This window comes from Callionymus lyra, chromosome 14, assembly GCF_982586985.1.
Source record: "Callionymus lyra chromosome 14, fCalLyr1.hap1.1, whole genome shotgun sequence".
Taxonomy (NCBI): Eukaryota; Metazoa; Chordata; class Actinopteri; order Syngnathiformes; family Callionymidae; genus Callionymus; species Callionymus lyra.
In genome coordinates, this window is record NC_141831.1 from 20,374,391 (window position 1) to 20,395,667 (window position 21,277).

Consider the following 21,277-nt stretch of genomic DNA (forward strand, 5'->3'; position numbering starts at 1 on the left):
ATGCTAAGAGTGACCAGGAAGTGTGTGACTAACATTTGATATATTGCTTTAGTTGTTTTATTGTGACAATGTTTAGGCAGACGAGGGTACAGAAGTGATTCACGAAGGTTATGAATTGATCTATATAATGAATGACTAGAATTGCTACTGTCGATTCCCCACCCCTAGTATAAACAATGTTGGTTCCAAGAACGTTTTTGGGAACTAATTGAGGAACCATTTGAGGTCACAAAGCAGGAATTAGGAACTAAATCCATCAGTCCCTCCACTTTTTTAGCCCCTTCTTCAGAGAAGGAACTTTGGTTGTTGAAGGAAATATCAGAATCAGAAACTTTTATTGCCAGTGAGTACAGAATAAAAGAATGAAATAAAATAACACACAAATTAATCAATATATAAAACACAACCAAGCACCAAGGCAGCTATTTTTCGCCACCTATATGGTATTAATCTTGAAACTTTTCTATCTTGAATAATGAGTTGTGTATGGCTTAAAAAACAAAGAAGCTGATGAAGAAAATGTTGAATTTTAATGTTCTGAACAAGTTTCTATTCATGGTGTCGGGACAAATTTAGAATTCGCGAGTATCGTTCAATGTCGGTACATCTTCCATTTTATTGCCCAGGAAGTGGTGACACTTTAGTTACTGGACTGATTCCAAAATGTGACTATCCAAGGGTACCTGAATCATCAAGTCAATGTCATTGCCGTACTTCTGTGTTAATATTCTATTATTTTCTTCCTTTCTAGGTCTATATCATTAAAGTGTGCTGGAGCGATGGCAGCACCGAGATCATCTTCAGACGCTACAGCAAGTTCTTCGACCTGCAGGTAAGCAGCAAACCTTCCCAGTATCATGTCTCCGGCGACTTCGCACACGTGACCTAGCTAATGAAATTATCCCGCGTGTCCCGGGGAAGTCGATACAGGACAGTGATGGATGTGACGGCCACATTGATGACCACAAAAATGTCTGAATCATCTTCCAACGTCACGCTGGCACTGATGTTGCACAAGAAGGGAATCTCATTAGTGCCCTAGTTTCCTTTCCCCCTTTTGATGCTAATGGACCGGAGCTCACGGCGCACTGACTCCTAGAACTCTAAACGACGATCGATACTTTAATGCTTGTTAAACACTATCTATTTATTTGAAACTCTAGAAAACCGTCTGAGATTTATCGACCACCATCATGCATTCTCGGTAGAAGTGATTACGGAGCGTCTTTTCACGTAACGTCCTCTATTTCATTGTTGTGCAATGTAGACACGTACGAACTGCAAAATTGTGCAAGGATCACCAGTGTTGTTATTAAGCATGCTACTTATAAAAGATGGAAGTTCAAATGCAATACAATCTCTTATTGTCTGCTTCATGATTTTAATTTCATTATTTGAAACAAGACGGAAAGTGATTTCTGAACACTCAAGTCCTCAAGATTGTTTAGATTAAACCTTATCATTGGGCAATTATATGATTGTGATAAGTGTCTCTTTTTCTATTTTATTATGAGTCATCAGCCCATTTCTGATGGACTCCATCTACGCATGCTGGAAGGCTCCGAAGGATTTGGAAATAAAAATAAGACGAAATGAGAGAAAGTTGTTTCAAAGGGAGCCAAAAATGATACCAGCCAGTCTTATTCAAACAGTATTTTTAAAAACAACTGTTGCTCAACACCGTTTGTGCGGCAGTGGATATAACCAGATGACACAGAACATATTATGCCAATGTTTCCTCAGGGACCCACAAATCAATAACTTTGAACTATAATAGGCATTAGATTGACAGTTTTGCAATATCATGGTGGAATCGAGATTGTCCGTATATATTTTCTATACTGTGTTATTTAATTGATTTCCTCACACAGTGCGCGTTAATAAATGACTGTAGCTAGTTCGTGGTGGGTGTGGGTTATTATTTTTCTTTGTTGTATATTTGTCATTCACATGAGACTTGTGGTTGTGGTCTAGGTCTCGCATGAGCTTTCACTTAAGAGTGATGTTTACTGGTACATGGTGTAAACCATCACTTCATTTTTCTATATTCGGAGCCAGAGGAATTCTCCAATCTGCTGTTAGGTTTGGGATTACAGTACTAATCTGAACCCCCATAGCACTATGTGGCTCCTCCAAGAATTTAAAGTTTGTGATGATTATTAAGGATATGTCAATATGGCAAATGAGTGGTTGAGAAAGTTGATCTGAGATTAGAGGTTGTGATATGGATTTGAAAGGTTTGTGTTGCTTCTTGCTATCAGATGTAAATATAGTTTTTGTTTTTATGACCTAAATAACTTCACATAGCGGAACAGATGCTTTTGTTAATGATGTTTCTATGAAAAATAAAAAGGGCTTCCAGACCCATGACAAATATGTTGGTGCCCGTTCTACCACCACATCAAACGCTGCTCTTATCTTGGAGAAAGGATGACCTAATGCTCAAACATCTCACTAATGATCTCGTGTTCTCTGTCAGCATGTACCTCCTGAAAGTTCTTTAGTTTGGACATTTTTCTCTACTAGTATCATATTTAAAGAGAATGTAGAGTAGTATAGTTTTACCCTTTGTCCTAAATTCATTCTTAATTTCATGACCCCATTATTTTAAGGCAATTAGCAGAAGGAGCTGAAAGTCTCGAATTTAACTATATGTTATATACAGTATATGGTTTAAATGTTATCAAAAGTGGAGGTATTCTTATGCTCAAAGGGGTCGTTTGCTCCCCTTTTCACCCCCTTACAATTGACAAAAGGAGCTGCGTTTCTCGAAATATTTATAATCATTTACGTAATATATATGGTTTTCATTTAATTGTAATTGGACGTATTTGAATTTTCATTAGGTGTCTTCTTAGCCCAGTTTTATCCCTTTCCCTTAACCTGATCTAGTGGCCCTCCCCCTAAAACCTTTACTGAGGGGTCTTTAGTCGGCATGCTTAATTGTATATATTTATTTATGGAGATGTATAAAAGCTGTGATACACATTATATCTTGACCAAACTTGGCTTTAGTCTCATTGCAATTCCATTTTAAGGAGTGCTTTAAGTTGAGATGGTATCTAAGCCAGATGGTGGTGGTAATGTCTGCTATTTTATACTAATTCTCCATCCCTTTTTTCCCATTTCTGTTTATTCAAAGTAGCATTGTCCTCAGAATGCCACTGGTGTGTTTTGCTTTGCCTCAGCTGACTCATGTTAAACTGACCATTAAATGCCCAGCTTTGGATTAGTCATGGATTTATCGCAGTCGACTGCTTTTGTGCTATTATAGCGCCAAATGAACCAAATCCAAACACAGCCATGCCGCTCAAGGTAAAATTCAAATGTCATGAAGAAGAAGAATATGTCCGCAGAGACTTGCAGCATCCAAATGTGACTGCTAAATTCATATTTTGGGGGTGAAATTTCTGATTAAGGATTCTGGCCATAGTGCTGAAGTGAAATTGAAAATGCTAAGCTTCAACTATACCCTTGGGGCATGGCAGATCTCCGCTGTGACCTCCCCTGAAGGTGGCCACATACCAGAATAGCCCCTCAGGGATTAACAGTGGTATTAAAATGATTGAGACTCCTTTCATCATTCTACTGTAGAGGCTTCTGCTCAGTCTTGACACCCACTAACTCTAGAAAATATAGAGTTTTTGTTGCTGAATGGCCAGTGTTTGTTCTTCTTCCACTGAACCAGACCAGAGATTAATTTCCCAAATAATTTTTAAGAGGCATTTTGAGACTCGATTAACTGTGAGGAATAGAACACATTTCCCCCAGTGCAGTTTTAGACAATAGCCGGGCTCTGATGGGTTAAAAATGACCTCAGACAAGAATGTGGAGTGGACCGAGTGGGAGAGTATCCGTTGCTGCAGAAAGAAGGGCTATTGTTAAGTACATCATGATAATGTTTAATATAGTTAAGTGCCTCTCATTTCTTCCTTTACCACTTTATGATGTTGTTGATGCAGAGGCATATCAAAACTTTTTTATTGGATATTGATTACTCATCAAGTCTGCAATTGTTGCGGATCCATATCTCTTCCTGGACTATTATATACAGTTGTGGTCCCCACTGGGCCGGTAGTAGTTTTGAGTACACAATAACTGGTATAATGATTATTAGTGCCTAAAAAAATAGTGTTTTCTCAGAAGAAAGATTAGCCTGTGACTCTCAAGAAGTTATTTTCCACTCAAGTTTACTAAATAAATAAGGCTGTAAACCAGCGTAAAATTAGTAAATGACAAGCTCTTTATGAGACCATCTTGTTGGAAAGAAACAAGGTCTTCTGCAGATGTAAGGATGTATTTTTTCACGCATTTATTGTTGTTTTCTTGCCTGTCATGCTGTTTTTATCTTAAGGTCGGTCCGTCAAATAATGTTGACATTCTACCAGTCGGTGGTGCAAAACGTTGGCTTCTCAGGTTGTAATCTGTCGAGTATGATGAACATTTTCACTCATGGTAGATATGGTTTCTTTAGATGGTTTCACATTTACAACAAGATATGTGTCTGTTTAAGATTTTATTTTCACTTTCCAAATGAATGTGTTAATGACAGCACTTCAACATTGAGATTCAGTGTGTTTAAAGCTTACTCAACTTCACTGAATTAATGCGTTTGGTAAGGGTCCTTCTTTCCCTATCTACTGACGCAGATTTCGCTCCTTAAATATATTGAATTCTCCCATTGATTAATGTTTTGCTCAAAGATTGATGTACACTCATCCATTAATTATTGGATTAATGGTTTACCTCAAATCTTTTTTGAGGTTTTAGTCTTTGCTGTGCCTTTTACCAGTCAGTGAAGACCTCTCACAATTTTTTTTTTTTAAATCTAAGAATACTTCTAGACAGCTTAAAACCTGTAATTTGGAAATGTTATTGAAACCAAATATAGTAAATATGAAGCCAACTAACATTTACCCTTAATTTCCTGACCCATTATAGTGCGCCTCCTCCATCTTTACCTGTCTCGATCACCTTTTCTTCTTCATGTCCTCATGTTCCAGATCCATGAACCTCAATGGCTGGCATTCTTTCCCCCTAAATATGAAAAGCTGGAGATGTAAATAGTATTTTGAGGAGACATCTAGAGTCCGCCCAGATGCTGATTCTGGTCTCAGTGGCTGTGATTACAGGAGACGCTGAAGGTTCGGGTAGACGCCGGCTTTGTGTGTCTGTAGTTGCACACATGGTGGCAATTATCACTCGTAGGTAATGACTCGTCTCTGTTTGTCTTTGTGTCTGTGTCCTGCTTTAAAGGTGTCAACGTGGAGGACTGGTGCTTTAATCCAGACTTGTTTTCCGCTCCTTTAGAGTTATGGCCGACTCTGCAGTGGTTTCAACGTGGGATAGATAATTTCTCTTGATTTAAAACCACAATGTTTTATGGTTTGGTTAAATGGTCTCGCTTGTCTTCCAAGAAGAAACAAACATTCTTTTAAAAGACGTGGCTCATGTAGATTTCAACTTTGTCGTTACCATCACTGTCAAGAGAAGCTACAATCCTTCAATTGAATTCACTTTCGTCATGAATTGCTTGCTCTTGGGCTATGACGGTACTAAGATGGAACTGAACAAAGACCATCGGCTATGATTTATGTGATCGATATTTCATACTTCACAGGAATAACACAAGCTGTATCTATGGAATTATTTCTTAGCATCTTATTTTTTTTACTCCTGCCGTCTTAGTTTATTATTTTAAATGACTGTGAAAAATGAAAAAAGTACTTGAAAGTTGGAGGTTAATAAAAAACTTGATGCTTTTGTTAGGAAAAAAGATGGAGCATTAAGCTATCCCCTTTGGTGAGAACCCATGAAAAGCCATCAAACGAATAGCACTTACTTTCCATCTAACTTTGAAAATGGAAAGAAAAAAAGTGTTCTTATGTTCTCTGATCTCTGGCACATATATTACTCCGACAACAAAGTGAAAATAAGTCCACCAGGAGGTAGAAAAGGCACCTTCTATCTCGAAGTCTAACTGGAAACAGAAATGTTCCACTAGGTCACTGACAGCATGTTGGGATGGACAGAAGAAAAACCAAACCATCTGCTCCTGACATTCCAAGTCACTGGCAGGCCGTCGCCTATTTGGCTGAATCCCTTCGTAGAAAATGCTGATTTATAAAAACGTGACCACGAGTCTTCTCCAAGTCCTTAAAGCGATATACCATTGGTTTGTGTGGTTGTCTAACACAGAATGAATTGTTTTGTTTTTCAGATGGAGTTGCTGGACAAATTCCCAGTGGAGGGAGGCCAGAAAGACCCAAAACGCAGGATTATTCCTTTTCTACCAGGTAAGAGTTTAATAGTACACAAAGCAGTTGCATGAGAAAAAAATAAATACATTAATACTTGATCGATAATGTCTATATATCCAACAGCATTGTATCGTTTTTTTCATTTTATTTTATTATTTTTCAAGTGTCTTTCAATGGGATCCAGCTGCTTTTAAAGCTGATGTTTGTGCATATTTTGGCTTTCAATTTGTATTACTTTAACCAAAAGAAGGTTGAACAATCACAAGAAATACAGTAAATCATTCATAAAATTTGTGTATAATATGTATATATTTTTTCAAATCATGTGGTGGGCTGTATATATTGTATCGAATTGAATTAGGCAAAATGTACTTTAATTTTGTATTTACAGGCAACAGTCTTGCTAATCTTTGTTTGTCATTTATTTTGGTTTCTAATCTATGATTAAAAGAAGGTAGGATATTTCTAATGGAATCAGAGCAACTATGGACCAGGAATGACCAATCACTCCAAATATTACGTTGAAGAACTCACAAAGTGAACAACAAACACAGTGAATATCGCAAAGATGTAGAAGAAACTATTTTCTGTCTATTTATTTGTCATGTTCTTGCAAATGTATAGGTAAATTTTGTTGATCTCGATATCCTCCTCATTGAATCGACAAACTGTTCTGGGTCTTTGTTTCAAGTCTTCTCTTTTGTTTTCCATTTGTGGTCCAACAAAAAGAATTGGGTTATTACGGTTCTATTGGCAAGCCTTTGCCAAAAGACCCCACCCACAACCTCCCCGCCAAGTTCGGGGTCGACAGGGGATAGGATTTCTCTAAGGCAGGGCAGGTCTGGAACTCATTGACAGGGTACACATTCTGAGCGTTTGATGAGTCAGTGGGAGGAGGGGGATGTAGGAAAACACATTTTCGTGCGTTCCCCTCTGTATCCATGTGTGCTCTTTCACAAAAAAAAAACTTTTAGTATGGTTTTGTTTGACTAGATGGCCTGTTTAAACTAGTTGACCCTTTCTTTGTCCTAATATAATGCATTTATCCATGATGCATAGATACTCTTTGCGCTTGATGGAGTCTACTGACTCCTTTAAGAAACATCTTAAGATGATTTTATTTTTTCAGGCTTTTCCTTGATTTTCTGGAACTACTGTTGTGTTAAGTACATACTTTATTGAATATTGTTTTGATTGTTTAAGCGCTTTGTGACCCTGGTCTGGAAAAGCGCTATACAATTACTTACTTACTTACTTACTTAAATACTTCTGTTTATAATTTAAATGTATGACTACAAAAAATTAGGATACACTTGCGATGAACGAAAGTTTAGCTTGGGTAAAATACTTACTGCAATCTGTGTGTAGAAATAGTGTTTGATCACCCTTTGGGACTCTATGACAACCTTTGAGATCAAATGGTTTGTAAATTAAAACGTTTTACTGTATTAAAATAATATTTTCTCGCACCTATTGTAAGTAGAAATGTAAAGGCAGAAATGAATTTGACACAGCATGGATTTATCTGTAAATACTCGATTCACTATTCATGAAAATTCTATCTCGTAGTGAAAGCGTCTTCATTCCTATACAATAAAATGTGCTAAGAATTGATCAGCGTATACAGGCTGCCACAGAGCAGGCTTTTCTCAATGCTTAAGTACCCTTGAGCACGGCTGCCCTCAAACGTGCCATAAAGTCTCTCCTCTCATTGCCTCCACACAAGGCCTTTTCATGGGCTGCACCGGCAAGTTGCCGTGCATACAGAGTGGCCAATGTTGAGTCCGTGGCTCTCCTTTTTACCCCAAAGAGATTTGGAATAATGTCAAGAAAGCTTTCTGTTTGAGGAGTGACGGCTGTTGGAGAAGAATAAAGTAGGTGAAGGTTGACTTTCAAATATCCTTAGTCTTCTTGTTCATCACTGTCCAGACTTTGGCTCCTCTGCTGATGTATTGCCGACTCAATAGGAATTTGGAACGTCAAAACTAATTTGTCAACTTCTCTGTCTCTCAGACAGTCTCTTTTTTTTATCTAAATTGAATTTATTTTGGCCTATTTATGTTCGGCAGACACTCAATCTTGTTTTCCAAAGTAAGACTTGGAATTTCACCTAGCCTTGAGTGAGGTAAGTGTTTTTGGGGGCTTTAGATATTAGAATCAAAGCTCTAATTGAACTTAAATCACTAGTATTAATGTTTTGGATGCAAACAGTAACACATAACGCATGACATGTGAAGTGCAGTCATAACGCTTTGCTTGTCAAATTAACCATTCTCAGCTCAGTATGTTCAATTAAGTAGTGATGGGCTAATGAAGCTTGATGAAACGGTGTCATGTTGTTAAGAGGTCAGTAGGTGGCGCCATCAGTTTAACAATGAGGTGATGTTTCATTAGAACAGATGCTTAAAACAAAGGAAAATAGTGCAGAGACCGCCATCTAGTGGACTCTGAAAATAATGACACTGCTTCATGAAGCTTCATCAAAAAATCACTACAAAAAAGTTTTTAATTTGTGATCAACAATTAAGATGAATGGAAGGAACGAACTAAGAACAAACTTAATAAGATGTGTTAGGAAAATTATTTTGAAAAATTAGACATGAAGACTTTCTTCACAAAGACAGAAGCTCAGATCTTAAGAGTTTTATGTTATGAACCGCCTTCATCGTTTGGTGAAAAAAGATGGAAGATGGCTATGCCAACTGTTGTTGAAATTATTTGAACAGACATGTTTTAATGTGACCACTCAATGCAGTACTTCACGTGTCAAATCAAGGCCTGAAAACTCCCTCCATGTGGCATGAAAATTACTTTTCACGTTTATTTTGTGACCTACTGTATATTGATACAGATTTTAGTCTGAGACAGTGAACCAATATTATTGATTTTAACAATTTAACAATCCAATAAAATTAAAAGTAAAATTACAATTTTACAGAACAAACACAGAGATTGATTGATCATCCGAGAATGAGGCAATTGGAATCGAACTCATACTAACTGACATAATCCTTGTTTAATCTCAGAGTCAAGGTGACCCGAAGGCCCGAAAACAAATATGTTTGAGGTATCCTTTGTTATGTCTCTGGGCGACCACATTTGTTTTCAGGCCTTAGGGTCACCTTGACCCAGAGGTAACATAAGTGTTATCCATGGTATGGTAAATTGATCCTTCTTTGTTAGCTGCAACCTTTCCATTTTGCCTGTAGATTCATCTTAAAATACTTTGAGCACCACTGTAGAGTTAAGTTCTAAATCGCACAATTGTTGTTTTCATGCCTAGAAGATGATTTCTTAGTGTATACCTGAGGTCAAAAGAGAAACTTCCAACATGTTTTCCTTCCCTTGTTCCCAGGAAAGATCCTGTTCCGGAGAAGTCACATAAGAGATGTGGCCATGAAAAGGTTGAGACCCATCAATGAATACTGCAGAGTGAGTATCTCCACGTCATTGATCTGTTCAGCCCGGACTTGCATTCTTTAGAACCTTTTACACAATTAGCTCGTTGCCTTCTAAGGTTATCTGAAGCTAACTTCAGAAAATGATCTTCAAAAATGCGGGATTACAGTGAACCGGATCGGTCAAATCAAAGTTTAATTCATCATTCCTACATAATCCTGCCCATACCAGAGATATAAATCAGTCTCCCACAGACGGAAGGCAAACATGGACATTCTTCACTACAGCAGAACACGCCGGCGACTGCCAATATCTCTCAGCTAATTACTGTGATACGACAGAAATACAAACAGGCGGCTGAGGAGCAGCTCTGCTTAATGCTTCGGATCGCCAGATCCTCAGTTTGGCGTGAACGTCCCTCTCCTCTAAATGAACAGTTAGGCAGGAAGTACAAGTTATTGGTGCTGTGGTGGTTACTGGATCATCATCACGGTGCTGAGCTGGTTCCAGTCAGCACATCCGCTGCCCTTAGGTTTTAAAGGTTTACTCTCTTAACCACAAAAAACTCCCTTTTCCTGCCACCAAGACAGGATGTTTCTCTAACTTCACCCCAATTTACATTTTTAGTTTTGGTATATTTTCCATAAAAAAGGAAAATATGAATTACTATTAACATGAAATATAAGCATTTATTACTTTTTAGTTCAATGTGAAGCCACTCTGTGCCCTTCTATATTCATTTAAAAAGAACTTAAGAGGTTTTCTATAAAAGAAGACCAAAAATAGGTTAATAAATGCCTTCTATGAATATTTTATCTTCATAAAAATTAAATGATCTTGTTTTAATGTCATGATTTTATATTTCTCAACAAAGGGTGTGAAACTATGCGATTGACTATACACTATTAATTTATTATTATTATTTGTGCTTCTTTATTTTAATTGCATTGACCCCAATTTTAAAGTTTCTTTTTCTTTTTCTGTTATTCTTTTTGTTCTTAAGTTATCAGGATTATAACAATAGTCACAAACACCCATAAGTGATCATTTGTAGGTCTGATTAATAATGTTATACTTGTTATTTATATGTTTTCTTGCATCACTCTATATAGACCTGATTTATTTATTTATTTTTTCCAATTATTTAGACACAAGGATGCCGCAAAATCCACCCCTGCTGGTGGGTCAATGATGTTGCAGGCATCATTTGGGACTTTAAAACTGGGAAAACTGATTAATTACATGAGTATTACTCTTATATTTGTAAACCTCTTGACAGCTATAGTTCAAAATCAGAATCTTCAACTGTTAATTGCCAGTGTTGTAAACACAACATGTTGTTTTTTTTACCACACAAATAAAGAACTAGATCGTAAAGTTGTTATCCTTTCCAAATGCTAAAATGTTTCAGAGGAGATAAGTTATCCAGCTGCGGGACCATTTTCCGACTCAGCACTTTTGATTTGCGCAAACATGTTCAACTGGGAGCCCTGACTTGAATAAAAACCTTTCCAGCGGGGGGGAATTCCAAGCAAGTCAGGTTTAAAAACTCAGCTGCACGAGTAAAAAGGGCTGATTCAGCTTTTTCCCTAAAACTTTCTGCAGATGAACCGTGTCAACAAGTCTGGAGAAGGGGGTGGATGAAGACGCTGTTTTTCTGCAGACAGATTTGGGCTTGTTGCAGCGATTATCAGATGTTTGCTCTCCAGAAACTAGTTCTGCATTCTTCCGAGCAACGGAACTTCTTGTTGACTCCTTTACTTTGGTGAATTTACAACTTAAACTCCTGAGGACATGAGTAAAAGAAATCACAGAATACATTTTTTTTACTTGTGTTAAGAGAGGATGATCTGAAGATTCTGTTTTAGATTTGTCTTTGTTTCTGTGTCACCAGGATTTTCCGTCTCTCAAACTAGAACTTCTTAAAATCCAGATTGGAAAGTGTTTATATGAGAATGAGCTTTCCATCTTAGCTGTGGTTGTGTTAACTGTGTTCCTTTATCCACATGTGTTCCCCTCTGTTGTTTGCAATAGATTTGTTCTATATAGACTATTGTGTTATCTCTTGGTCAATGTGACCCAAAAGCCTGAAAATAAATGTGTTTGTGGTATACCTTGTGTTGTTTCTGGGTCAAGGTGAACAGCCTCCCTGGCTTCCAGAAATGCATATGCAGTGGTGGTTGTATTCAGGTCTTCGGGTCAACTTGACCCTGAGATAACACAAGGGTTAACCCACTTTTGGTATTTTCCATGCATCATCAATACTAACTTGACCGCTTTTGGTGTGAGTCCAGGGGAAGTATTGCTTAAAAAAAAAAAAACACAAATCGTAGATATTTATAAAGAAAATAATAATTATAAAATAAGAGACATTGCCATAAAATGACATCTAAATGATGAATAAAAATAAAATAATGATAATAATTTACCAGAACATCACTGTTCAAGAACTCTACACGTCTGCTTTTAGGTTCATGAATATTGTTTACATTTAATTTATTTTTATTCATTATTTATTGATATGTCATTTTGTGGTAATTATTATTATTCATCTATTTTTATTTCATATTATCCTATTATTTTTATTTTATTTATTATTGCGTATACATCACCAGAAATAAAAGTTTCTGATTCTAATTTTGAAATTTGTTATGTTAATGGTAATTAATTGGGAGGCGTAGCAATCCTGTAGTTATTTATAGGAATCTTTTTGGGGGAAAATTGACACAATCTCAGTCTTATTGATTAAAAGGAGTAAAATTGTATTTTTAATCCATTTTGTTAATGAGGAAGTGGCGGATAGAGTCACAGTGCGTCACTGGTTCTGAGCACACTTTTGACTCAATAGAACCAAATAAATCCCTTTGTTTCAAAATGAATTCCTGCAACAATATTTCATCTCCTGTATGAATCTATATTTATCTTCTCCCAGACTTGCAGTGCCCAAAAGAACAATCACTACAGCACATCTCCATATCCTTTCTTCCACACACACACACACACACACACACACACACACACACACACACACACACACACACACACACACAATTATCTTAATGCGGCCTGCTGTAAAGAACACCCATAAAGTCCATTTGTGGTAATGTAGCCGAGCCACTCTCCCGCCTGGTCCCGGGGGAGAATGGAAATGAGTCGAGCGGCCACCGGCTGATAAGAGAAAATAAATCCACGACGAGGAAGTCGGTGCAGGATGCTCTTTAACCTCAGGTGTGAGGCTGCAGGACGACACGTCCGGTGTGAACCGGAGGTCTCCGCTCGACTCTCTTTAACCGCCAACATGCTTTGTTTCGGCCAAGGACGTTTCCGTCTGGGCTTCCATTGCACTCCTGTCATTACTGATGCTGCGTCCGTGCACAGCGGAGGGAGAGACACCTCGTTCTTAAAAGACCGAGTCAAAACACTTAAGCATATTAAAAGCCAAAGCAGACGAGACGTGATGGATTGAACTCCGTCTGCCAGAGAGGAGTAGAGGGAGTCGCTCGCCCTCGTGGCTATAAAAGTGTTGATCACGTACAGCATCGTAGGATGGATCCGTTCTGGGGGGGCTGCTGTCATGATTATAGGGTCTTGGAGTTGAAGATAATGCTGACTCAGGGGAGAAGAAAGGGTCGTTTTTTTTTTTAGTTACACGATTGTGTGAGTGTCGTCTCTTGAATGTGTGTTGTGTGATCCTCCACAGAGCAGACGGGGGGGAGGACAAGAAGCTCAGATCAAAGGCCAAGAACATGAGACAGAGCAGATAAAGTTGTGATCAGCCTTAACGCAGACAAGACATGTTGCTTTAAAACGTCAACTTTATCTTTATTTCCCCACACATTTTTTAAAGTATATATTTCCCTTCTGTCCCTAAATGTTTTCCTGTGAGGGGCCCCCAATGAGAGGCCCGGGATCAGTCTGTAACAGAATAAAAGTGTAATGATCACAGTGCCGCTAAAATATGTATTGTTTTTCAGTAAGACACTCATAACCAAATAACCAAATAAGTTCCCCAGGAAATCAAACTTTAGGCCTGTAAATACTTCATATTCAATATTTCAAACCAAAAAATGTAGGTAGTTGTAGAATATAACTACAAAAAACATTTTTATTTTGTTCGCTAAAAAATATTTTACCCCCTAAATATGGGTGGTCCTATGTTTTTGTCAAACACTTTTTATGAAAAAAAAAAAAATCCAAATTAATCTCTGGTATTGTTCAGTGGGCGGGGTCAAATGTGAAGGTGGGTCCCTTGGCAGTCAAAATGTTTTTTCTTTTTTTTTCTTTTTTCCCTTCTTGGCCAATTTATTAAACGTAAACTATTTTCTTTTTCTTCTTTAAACAGTTCCTTAATCCTGACCTTTTCAATTTAAGACGTTTTTTTTACCCCTGACAGTAAACTCTTTACTGTTTTGTTTCAAAAGCAAAGCATGGACCAAAAGTGTAATTAATTGGATTATTTCGGTAAAAGATGTTTGTAAATCAATTAAATGAAACGATTTCTTTCTTTCTGGATCAGTTCACAACATGTCCAAAAATAGGATAATTTCTAACATCATGATGGTAAAATATGGTAACACTCATGGTGGTCATAATCCATGACCCCACTGCTTGTTCCTTTGACAGCTGCTGACCACTGCGGAAAAGCAGCATCCTTTAACCCATGGGTTTTCCCTCTGCAGGCTCTCATCCAGCTGCCCGTGTACATCTCTCAGTGCGAGGAGGTCAAGGTGTTCTTCGAGACCAGACCTGAAGACGTCAACCCACCTAAGGAGTAAGAAGACGTTCACATCTCACACACAAACGTGTCCTGACTGTTCCCCCCCAGTAACAGGCGCTCATTACATCATGTAATAGGCATGATTTCAATGGTTTACACTGGGTTTTAAGCTGAAAAATGTCCTTAATGGCTCCTTTTATCGCTGAGCCAGCGTTTAAGTCAGACAGCTAGGGACGATGACGACTTGCAGACCTGCTCTCATGCTCTGTTGATCCTCGTAGCGGAGGCGACCTCACTCCGACGCTCATAAAAGGAACCTTCCTTTATTTAACGGTGACGAGATGAAGGCGTCATGTGGTGCGTCATGATGCCGTTCTCATGCAGACGGTGAGCAACAGGATGTGACCAGTGCGGCGGTCATGAGTTTGTAGGAAGGAAGTTGGACAGAGGTTCAAGGAGGAGGATTCACTGGAGTGGTTGACACGGAGCTAGGGTGTGTTTTTGCTCGTCACATTAAAACGTCTTGGTCGGAACCAGCGCCAAGTTTGTCGCTCTTCATCGATGTGTCAAGAAGACGCGAGCCAGACTTTTATACGACGCCGAGGTGAACTTGTGGCTGAGGTCGCTCTGTTTAGAAACGTATTGCTGCCTCAAACGTCCTGAACTTCCCACTTCTTTGTCTCAAATCATGTGGTGAACAAAAAAAAAACATTTACGAAACTTTCTGACCTCCCCTGTTATGACTGAGCACTGTTGGAGAAATGAAATACAGAACCAGATGTTGTTGGTTTAAATAAGTTGTTTAGTCAGGAAGACATTCACATTTGGATAAAAAAGAAGATGTAACTTAGGGAGGAGGATGTTATTCCCCAAATAAAAATACAAAATGTTGCTCATTTTGATGAAGATGCTCTAATTGATAAAACTTTAATCTGGTAATAAATTATTTTTACGACTTTAATCTTGTAATTAACTATTTTGTACAACTTTAATCTGGTAATAAAGTATTTTTACGACTTTAATCTTGTAATTAACTATTTTGTACAACTTTAATCTGGTAATAAAGTATTTTTACGACTTTAATCTTGTAATTAACTATTTTGTACAACTTTAATCTGGTAATAAAGTATTTTTACGACTTTAATCTTGTAATAAACTATTTTGTACAACTTTAATCTGGTAATAAAGTATTTTTATGACTTTAATCTTGTAATAAACTATTTTTTCGACTTTAATCTGGTAAAAAAGTATTTTTACGACTTTAATCTCGTTATAAATGTGGTTTATGCGTCTGTACTCTCATAATAAAATTAAATTTAAATTCGTCTAGCGGTCATAATACTACTACTACTGTCATAATTTATTTCCCCTGGCAGTAAACCTTTTTTTACATTTTTTAAAACATTGGAAAATCCAATTTGGAAATCAAATTACAATTTTTTTAGACTTCGGTAAATCTTTTTTTTAAGGTATTTATTTCCCATGACAATCAAGTTTTTTTCTCTTTCTACTTAATTCCCTTGACAATAAACCTTTGTTATTTTTCTTCTTTCTAAAGGTATTTATTTCCCATGACAAACCCTTTTCAGTCTGTTTTTTTTGCATTTATATCCCTGACACTGGACCCCTTTTGTTTTTTGTTTTTTTTGTGTGTATTTTTTCCATCCTTTTTCCGTGCCAGCTTATTTTAGCTGAGACAATGAAATAATGTTTAAGGACCTTCAGCACACAAGTCTCTTCTTGTCTTGCTTCGTATCAAAAGTTCATCTTTATTGAAGTGAAGGTTGAATCTCAGACTAAATGTCACTGCAGTGGCTGTTGCTTCATAAATGAAACGCTAGGCTTTGAACATGAACCTTTATTGAACCATCTGCTGCATCTGGACGTTGAATCATTGGAGTGACCAGGATGTGCGTCTGGTTAGTGTCTCCAGTAAACATGTCAGACGCTGAATTCAATTTTAAATCATCAGAGCAGAAGCAGCTTTTGAGGCAGAATGAATGTTGTTTCTGTACGTAAACCGTTGATTCATTGTCAAATAACATTTATAGTTCAAAACTTTTAATACCCATAATCCTGACAATAGCACCGACTGCTGGCAGGAATGAAGAACTGATAGATCTACAAGATGTACGTTTGAATGTTCTTACATGTGTTTATGATTCATCTTGTGTTTTCTAGGGAACCAGCTGGAAAGAAGAAATCTGGTAAGTTGATTTTGCATGTACCCCTAAGATCCATACTATATTTATTAAAATAAATACATGTTTCAATGTCATTGTTAATATAAATTCATACGTTTTTACCAATATTTACACAACATTTCAATTATTTAAAATATATGGACTTGACACTTAATAAAATAAAATAAATAAATATAAAAGAAGCAAAATAACTGCAAATGTTTCATAAATGAACCCGATTGATTGGACAGACATCTCTGACGTTGTTTTGCTCTCTCTCATCTTCACTCAACAATATTCTGAAGTTGCATCAATGTCACTTTTTCAGTTTTCTTCTCCCTTCATTGTCCTTTCCATCAGGGCTTGTGGAGCGAGCGGCCTCTTTCCTAAAGCGAGGTAGTAACACGCTGTCACGTGTGGCCCGGCCCGGGTCACTAGCTGGTGTGGGCAGGTTGGGGGTGGTTTTGTGGGGCTCGTAGATGCTGGTGTTGACGGTTCAACTCTAATCTTTTTCACAGGAGATTATTCAGTTCAAAAGGTTTATAAACTATTAAAAAGTTCTTAAACTATTTGATATTTAATGACGAGTAATATGTACAAACAAATAGTGATGTGTTGATGAAGCTTCATGAAACAGTGTCATGTTTTTAGAGCTCAGTTCTAGAACAGCTGTGCAAATACAGCAATAGATTACGGAGCAGAAAGCGCCATCTAGTGGACTCTGAAAATAAAGATACTGGTTCGTGAAGCCTAAAAACCCATTACTAGTTACTAAAATAGTTTTGAAACTCAATGAAAAACACAAGCAATGGTTGAATATCTGAGCATTTAATTCGCCTGATTTGACGCCATGCTGAGTCAGCACTAATTTGAAAAACTTTGTTTCAATCCAACTTCATTCATGTGGCCTAGATATCTGATAGAAAGGTTTCAGTTTGCCATCATGTTTCAAATATCTCGTGAAAATGAAAGATGCTAGTTACCCAACTTTTAAGTCCAGGAGAAACGCACAAATCTAGTTTTGATCACTAGGTAGCACCAATGACAACAGAGTTGTGTGTTTAAATGGGAGGTGAGGTGACCATTGTTGGCTCTAAGAAAGGACTTAATGGTGACCTTGTGTGAGAAGTTGAGGTGCCTGCTGAATATATTGTAAAGTTTAGATCGGGACAATAAACATCCATAAAAGTGATAGTTTCCCTGCAATTACAATTTCACTTTTTTTTCATTTTCCAATCACCCTCATGTAACTAACTCTTAAAAAGGGAAGATTACTCGCATCCATTTTAACGTAGCGGCTAGAGCTCAGGTGTCTTTGAGTCGTAGTGTCCATCTTGAATTGAATTCTTCTGGGAAAAATTTAAACAAGTCTTGTTTATCTCATTTCTAGTGGGAGCTGCAAAGCTAGCTGCCCGAATCTTGCAATGTGTTTGAATAATGAAAGACATAAACCAGCAGCTGATAGGCTGATAATTTAGATTAGATTAGATTGACTTTACTTCCGCCAAAGACAAGCTTAAAATATAGACTTATTTAAGTTTTTTTCAAAACTTGTCGAGGCTTCGATACAAGATGGACGTAACAGAGAACCATGGAGGTGTTTTAATGTTTTTAAGTTTGTCATTTTGGAGATGAAAACGAAGAAAACTGAGCTCCAGTCACTTCATTTAAATGAACATTTTTGCCTACTTACTCTGGAAATAATCCCAACCCTTAGTCGACTTGAGGGTGAGTAGAAAATGAATGAATTTTTGAGTGAACGATCACTTTAAGGAGTTTCAGAAATCTGTCTCTGGCGCCTTCCACTGTTAGAAAGGCGTAATTGCATCAGTGTAATCTGTAACCCACATTTAAAAATGTCTGCCACGATGGAAATAATTGCAACAGCCGTCACCAAACTCTCAAGGAAATGAAAATAAAATCTTCTCGGTGCTAACGATGGTGGCCGGTCCTTCTGGTGGTTTGTTTCTCTCTAAACTCTTCTATTCTTCCTCTTTTTTCTTTTTTTCTGTCCTGTCTGATTAAGATGTAGATGAAGTCGTCCTGATGTTTGAGCTTCTCAAATGAATGTTCAACACTCCCTGAAGACCTGTTGTCGTCTCACAGGCGACGGCACCTCAGCAGACCCGCTGCTGCTGGACCAGTACGTGGCCGTCACCGACTACGAGAAGCAGGAGAGTTCGGAGATCAGCCTGCACGTGGGGCAGGTGGTGGAGGTCATCGAGAAGAATGAATCTGGTAGCCGAAGTTTTCCAGTGGATCTGGACACGCTAACTAGCTCGCGGCTCACCCTCGTTGCTCCTCCCGCTTCAGGTTGGTGGTTCGTGAGCTCGGACGACGCCCAGGGTTGGGTTCCTGCCACCTGCCTGGAAGCTCAGGATGACCCCGACGACTTCACCATCCCAGGAGAAGAAGGTACTTCCACACTAGTTCTGCCAAAAATGCTCTGACCTGCATTTATACCAGAGTCCAGATAAAAATGGGAGAATCACAACAGCTTTTATCTGATAATTTTTTCAAGTGACTTTAAAATTCTATTTTAATTGAATTGATTTTATGAAAGAGATGCAGCAGAATCTATGGCCTGGAAAAGGAAAAACGACTTGATGAATCTGTGACATGTAACATTCACTTCCTGTTTCGCCCTCTCGTGCTGGGATGTCAGTGCCTCGGAGGTTCTGGTCACTGCCGAGGCACTTGGGCCGCCGCAGAACTTTAGGGGATCTGTTCAGCACAGGTTTTGGTCAAGGTGGAGCTTTTCTTCTTCTTCTCCTTCTTCTCCTCCTGTTCTTTTCCTGTGTGTTGCTGCATGAGATGCATGACGACCAGCATGAGATGTTCTGCTTCTGACGCCCAAAATAATATCAATTATTTGTTGTACATTATATTTATATTTTGCTATGTTAAAGATATGCTGATTTAAAAAAAAAACTTTATATTGATAAAAGATAATCAATAAATAAATAATCTTTATTCAGAATGTTTTCACTTCTAGAGTGACCAAAGATAAAACTGAAGCATGATCACTCTTTTCTTTCTTTTCCTCTATTCTTTTTCATATAAAAAAAAAATATATATATAATAATATTTACCTAAAGAACAGTATCTATGGGGCTTTGTATTGATTGTTCTAAAATATTAGGTAAATTTGGCAGAATTTGTCAAAACATTTTATTCTTTGTACCAAACTTCGCTCGTTGACCACTGGGGGGCGCTCGTACCAAACATAGTTTGAGGGAATTTGTCTTTCTCTGTCTTGATCTGTCGCTCCATCCCTCCTTGAACCGCTCAGTAAGAAGTTTTGTGTATCTTAACAGCAGCGTTGTCGTCGTCCGAGCTGCTTCTGTGCTTCGGCCAGTCGTGTGTGTTCGTTGTCGGGTCGTGACATAGGTGAAGCGAAACTAAATTCCTGTTGTTTGATTGACGCGCAGAAGAGAAGTACTCTGTGATCTACCCGTACGCTGCCCGAGACCAGGACGAGATAGACCTGGAGAGAGGGATGATCGTGGAGGTGATCCAGAAGAACCTGGAGGGCTGGTGGAAGATCAGGTGACACATTCTTTTCACACAAAAAAAGTCATATTTTTTTTCATGTTGATGTTCAAGATTTTCTGGGGTGGGGGGGAGTGGTTGAATTAGGATTTACAAATATATAATGCATACAAAAAAAAACATCCAGATGATTTATCATATTGAGTTTATCCAAAAGAAATTTACTTAAAAAAATAAAATATAAGGTTTATATTCCTATCTTCAGCTTATACATGTACATATCATTTTGATTGTCTTTTCTTGATGAGAAGTACAAAAAAACAAAACAAAGAAATATTAGAGATGGAGAGATATTATTCCTTTATTTATATTACAGTATAAATTGAATGCAAACTTAACCATAAACAACAAATTGTATTTGTTTTGTGATTTTGCTCATTTGTTGACACACATTTAATTAAAAATGTTCTCAGATTTATTTATTTTTGTTTAATTTCGAATTTGATTTATAGTAAGATATACAAATATTGATCCAAAACATCTGCAGAGGAGGAAACATTCATCAATTAAAATCATTATTTTTGTTATTCAAGAGATAAGTGTTAAAATTAAAGAACAACAAATGCAATGATCAAGTTAAATTCGTTTACGAATCATTGCTGTGGCTCCACCTGGCGGTCAAATTGAAATTAAAACGCGACTCCCTCTCCCCGCCCGCCTCAGGTACCAGGGTCGCGAGGGCTGGGCCCCGGCCTCCTACCTGAAGAAAAGCGAGGCCCAGAAACCAGCGGTGGCCGCTCACGCCAGCACCAACGACCTGGACGGGTTCAGCAGGCAGCAGAACCAGAAAGACAACCAGAAGGAGAATAGACTCTCCTTCTTCTCCGAGAGCCTCAAAACCAGTGAGTGGACTCGACCCCAGTCTGGACTTTGACCCTAGCTGACGCTGGGCTTTTTTTTCCGCAGAGGTGGGATCCAGACAGAGACCTCCGCCCCGCAGAGACCTCACCATCGTAAGTTGCAAGGGTCAAGGTCGTTCTCGGTTCAAAGCACTGAACCTGTCCTTGTTGATCTCAGCCTCGAGGGTCCAACCTGCCAAAGCCTCCGGTGCCCCCTCAGGTGGAGGAGGAGTTCTACACCATCGCTGACTTCCAGACGACCATCCAGGACGGGATCAGCTTCCCGGCCGGGGTCAAAGTCGAGGTGAGTCGAAAAAACACCTCCCC

The 21,277-nt window shown here is 38.2% G+C and overlaps 1 protein-coding gene across 4 annotated transcripts in view; it reads left to right on the forward strand.

Annotated features, from left to right (window-relative positions):
* Positions 1-21,277, forward strand: part of sh3pxd2b (SH3 and PX domains 2B) — a 28,109-nt gene that overhangs the window by 3,880 nt on the left and 2,952 nt on the right. Inside the window, exons 2-14 of one of the 4 annotated variants that reach the window (XM_087807979.1) lie at positions 752-832; positions 6,221-6,296; positions 9,616-9,692; positions 14,339-14,430; positions 16,558-16,583; positions 16,920-16,955; positions 18,666-18,797; positions 18,873-18,974; positions 19,225-19,308; positions 19,991-20,108; positions 20,775-20,953; positions 21,018-21,064; positions 21,129-21,254. In XM_087807979.1, coding sequence (XP_087664105.1) covers positions 752-832; positions 6,221-6,296; positions 9,616-9,692; positions 14,339-14,430; positions 16,558-16,583; positions 16,920-16,955; positions 18,666-18,797; positions 18,873-18,974; positions 19,225-19,308; positions 19,991-20,108; positions 20,775-20,953; positions 21,018-21,064; positions 21,129-21,254 — 1,176 coding nt within the window. The remainder of the gene's footprint in view (positions 1-751; positions 833-6,220; positions 6,297-9,615; positions 9,693-14,338; positions 14,431-16,557; positions 16,584-16,919; positions 16,956-18,665; positions 18,798-18,872; positions 18,975-19,224; positions 19,309-19,990; positions 20,109-20,774; positions 20,954-21,017; positions 21,065-21,128; positions 21,255-21,277) is intronic. The other 3 variants (XM_087807980.1, XM_087807981.1, XM_087807982.1) reach the window with 3 other exon arrangements.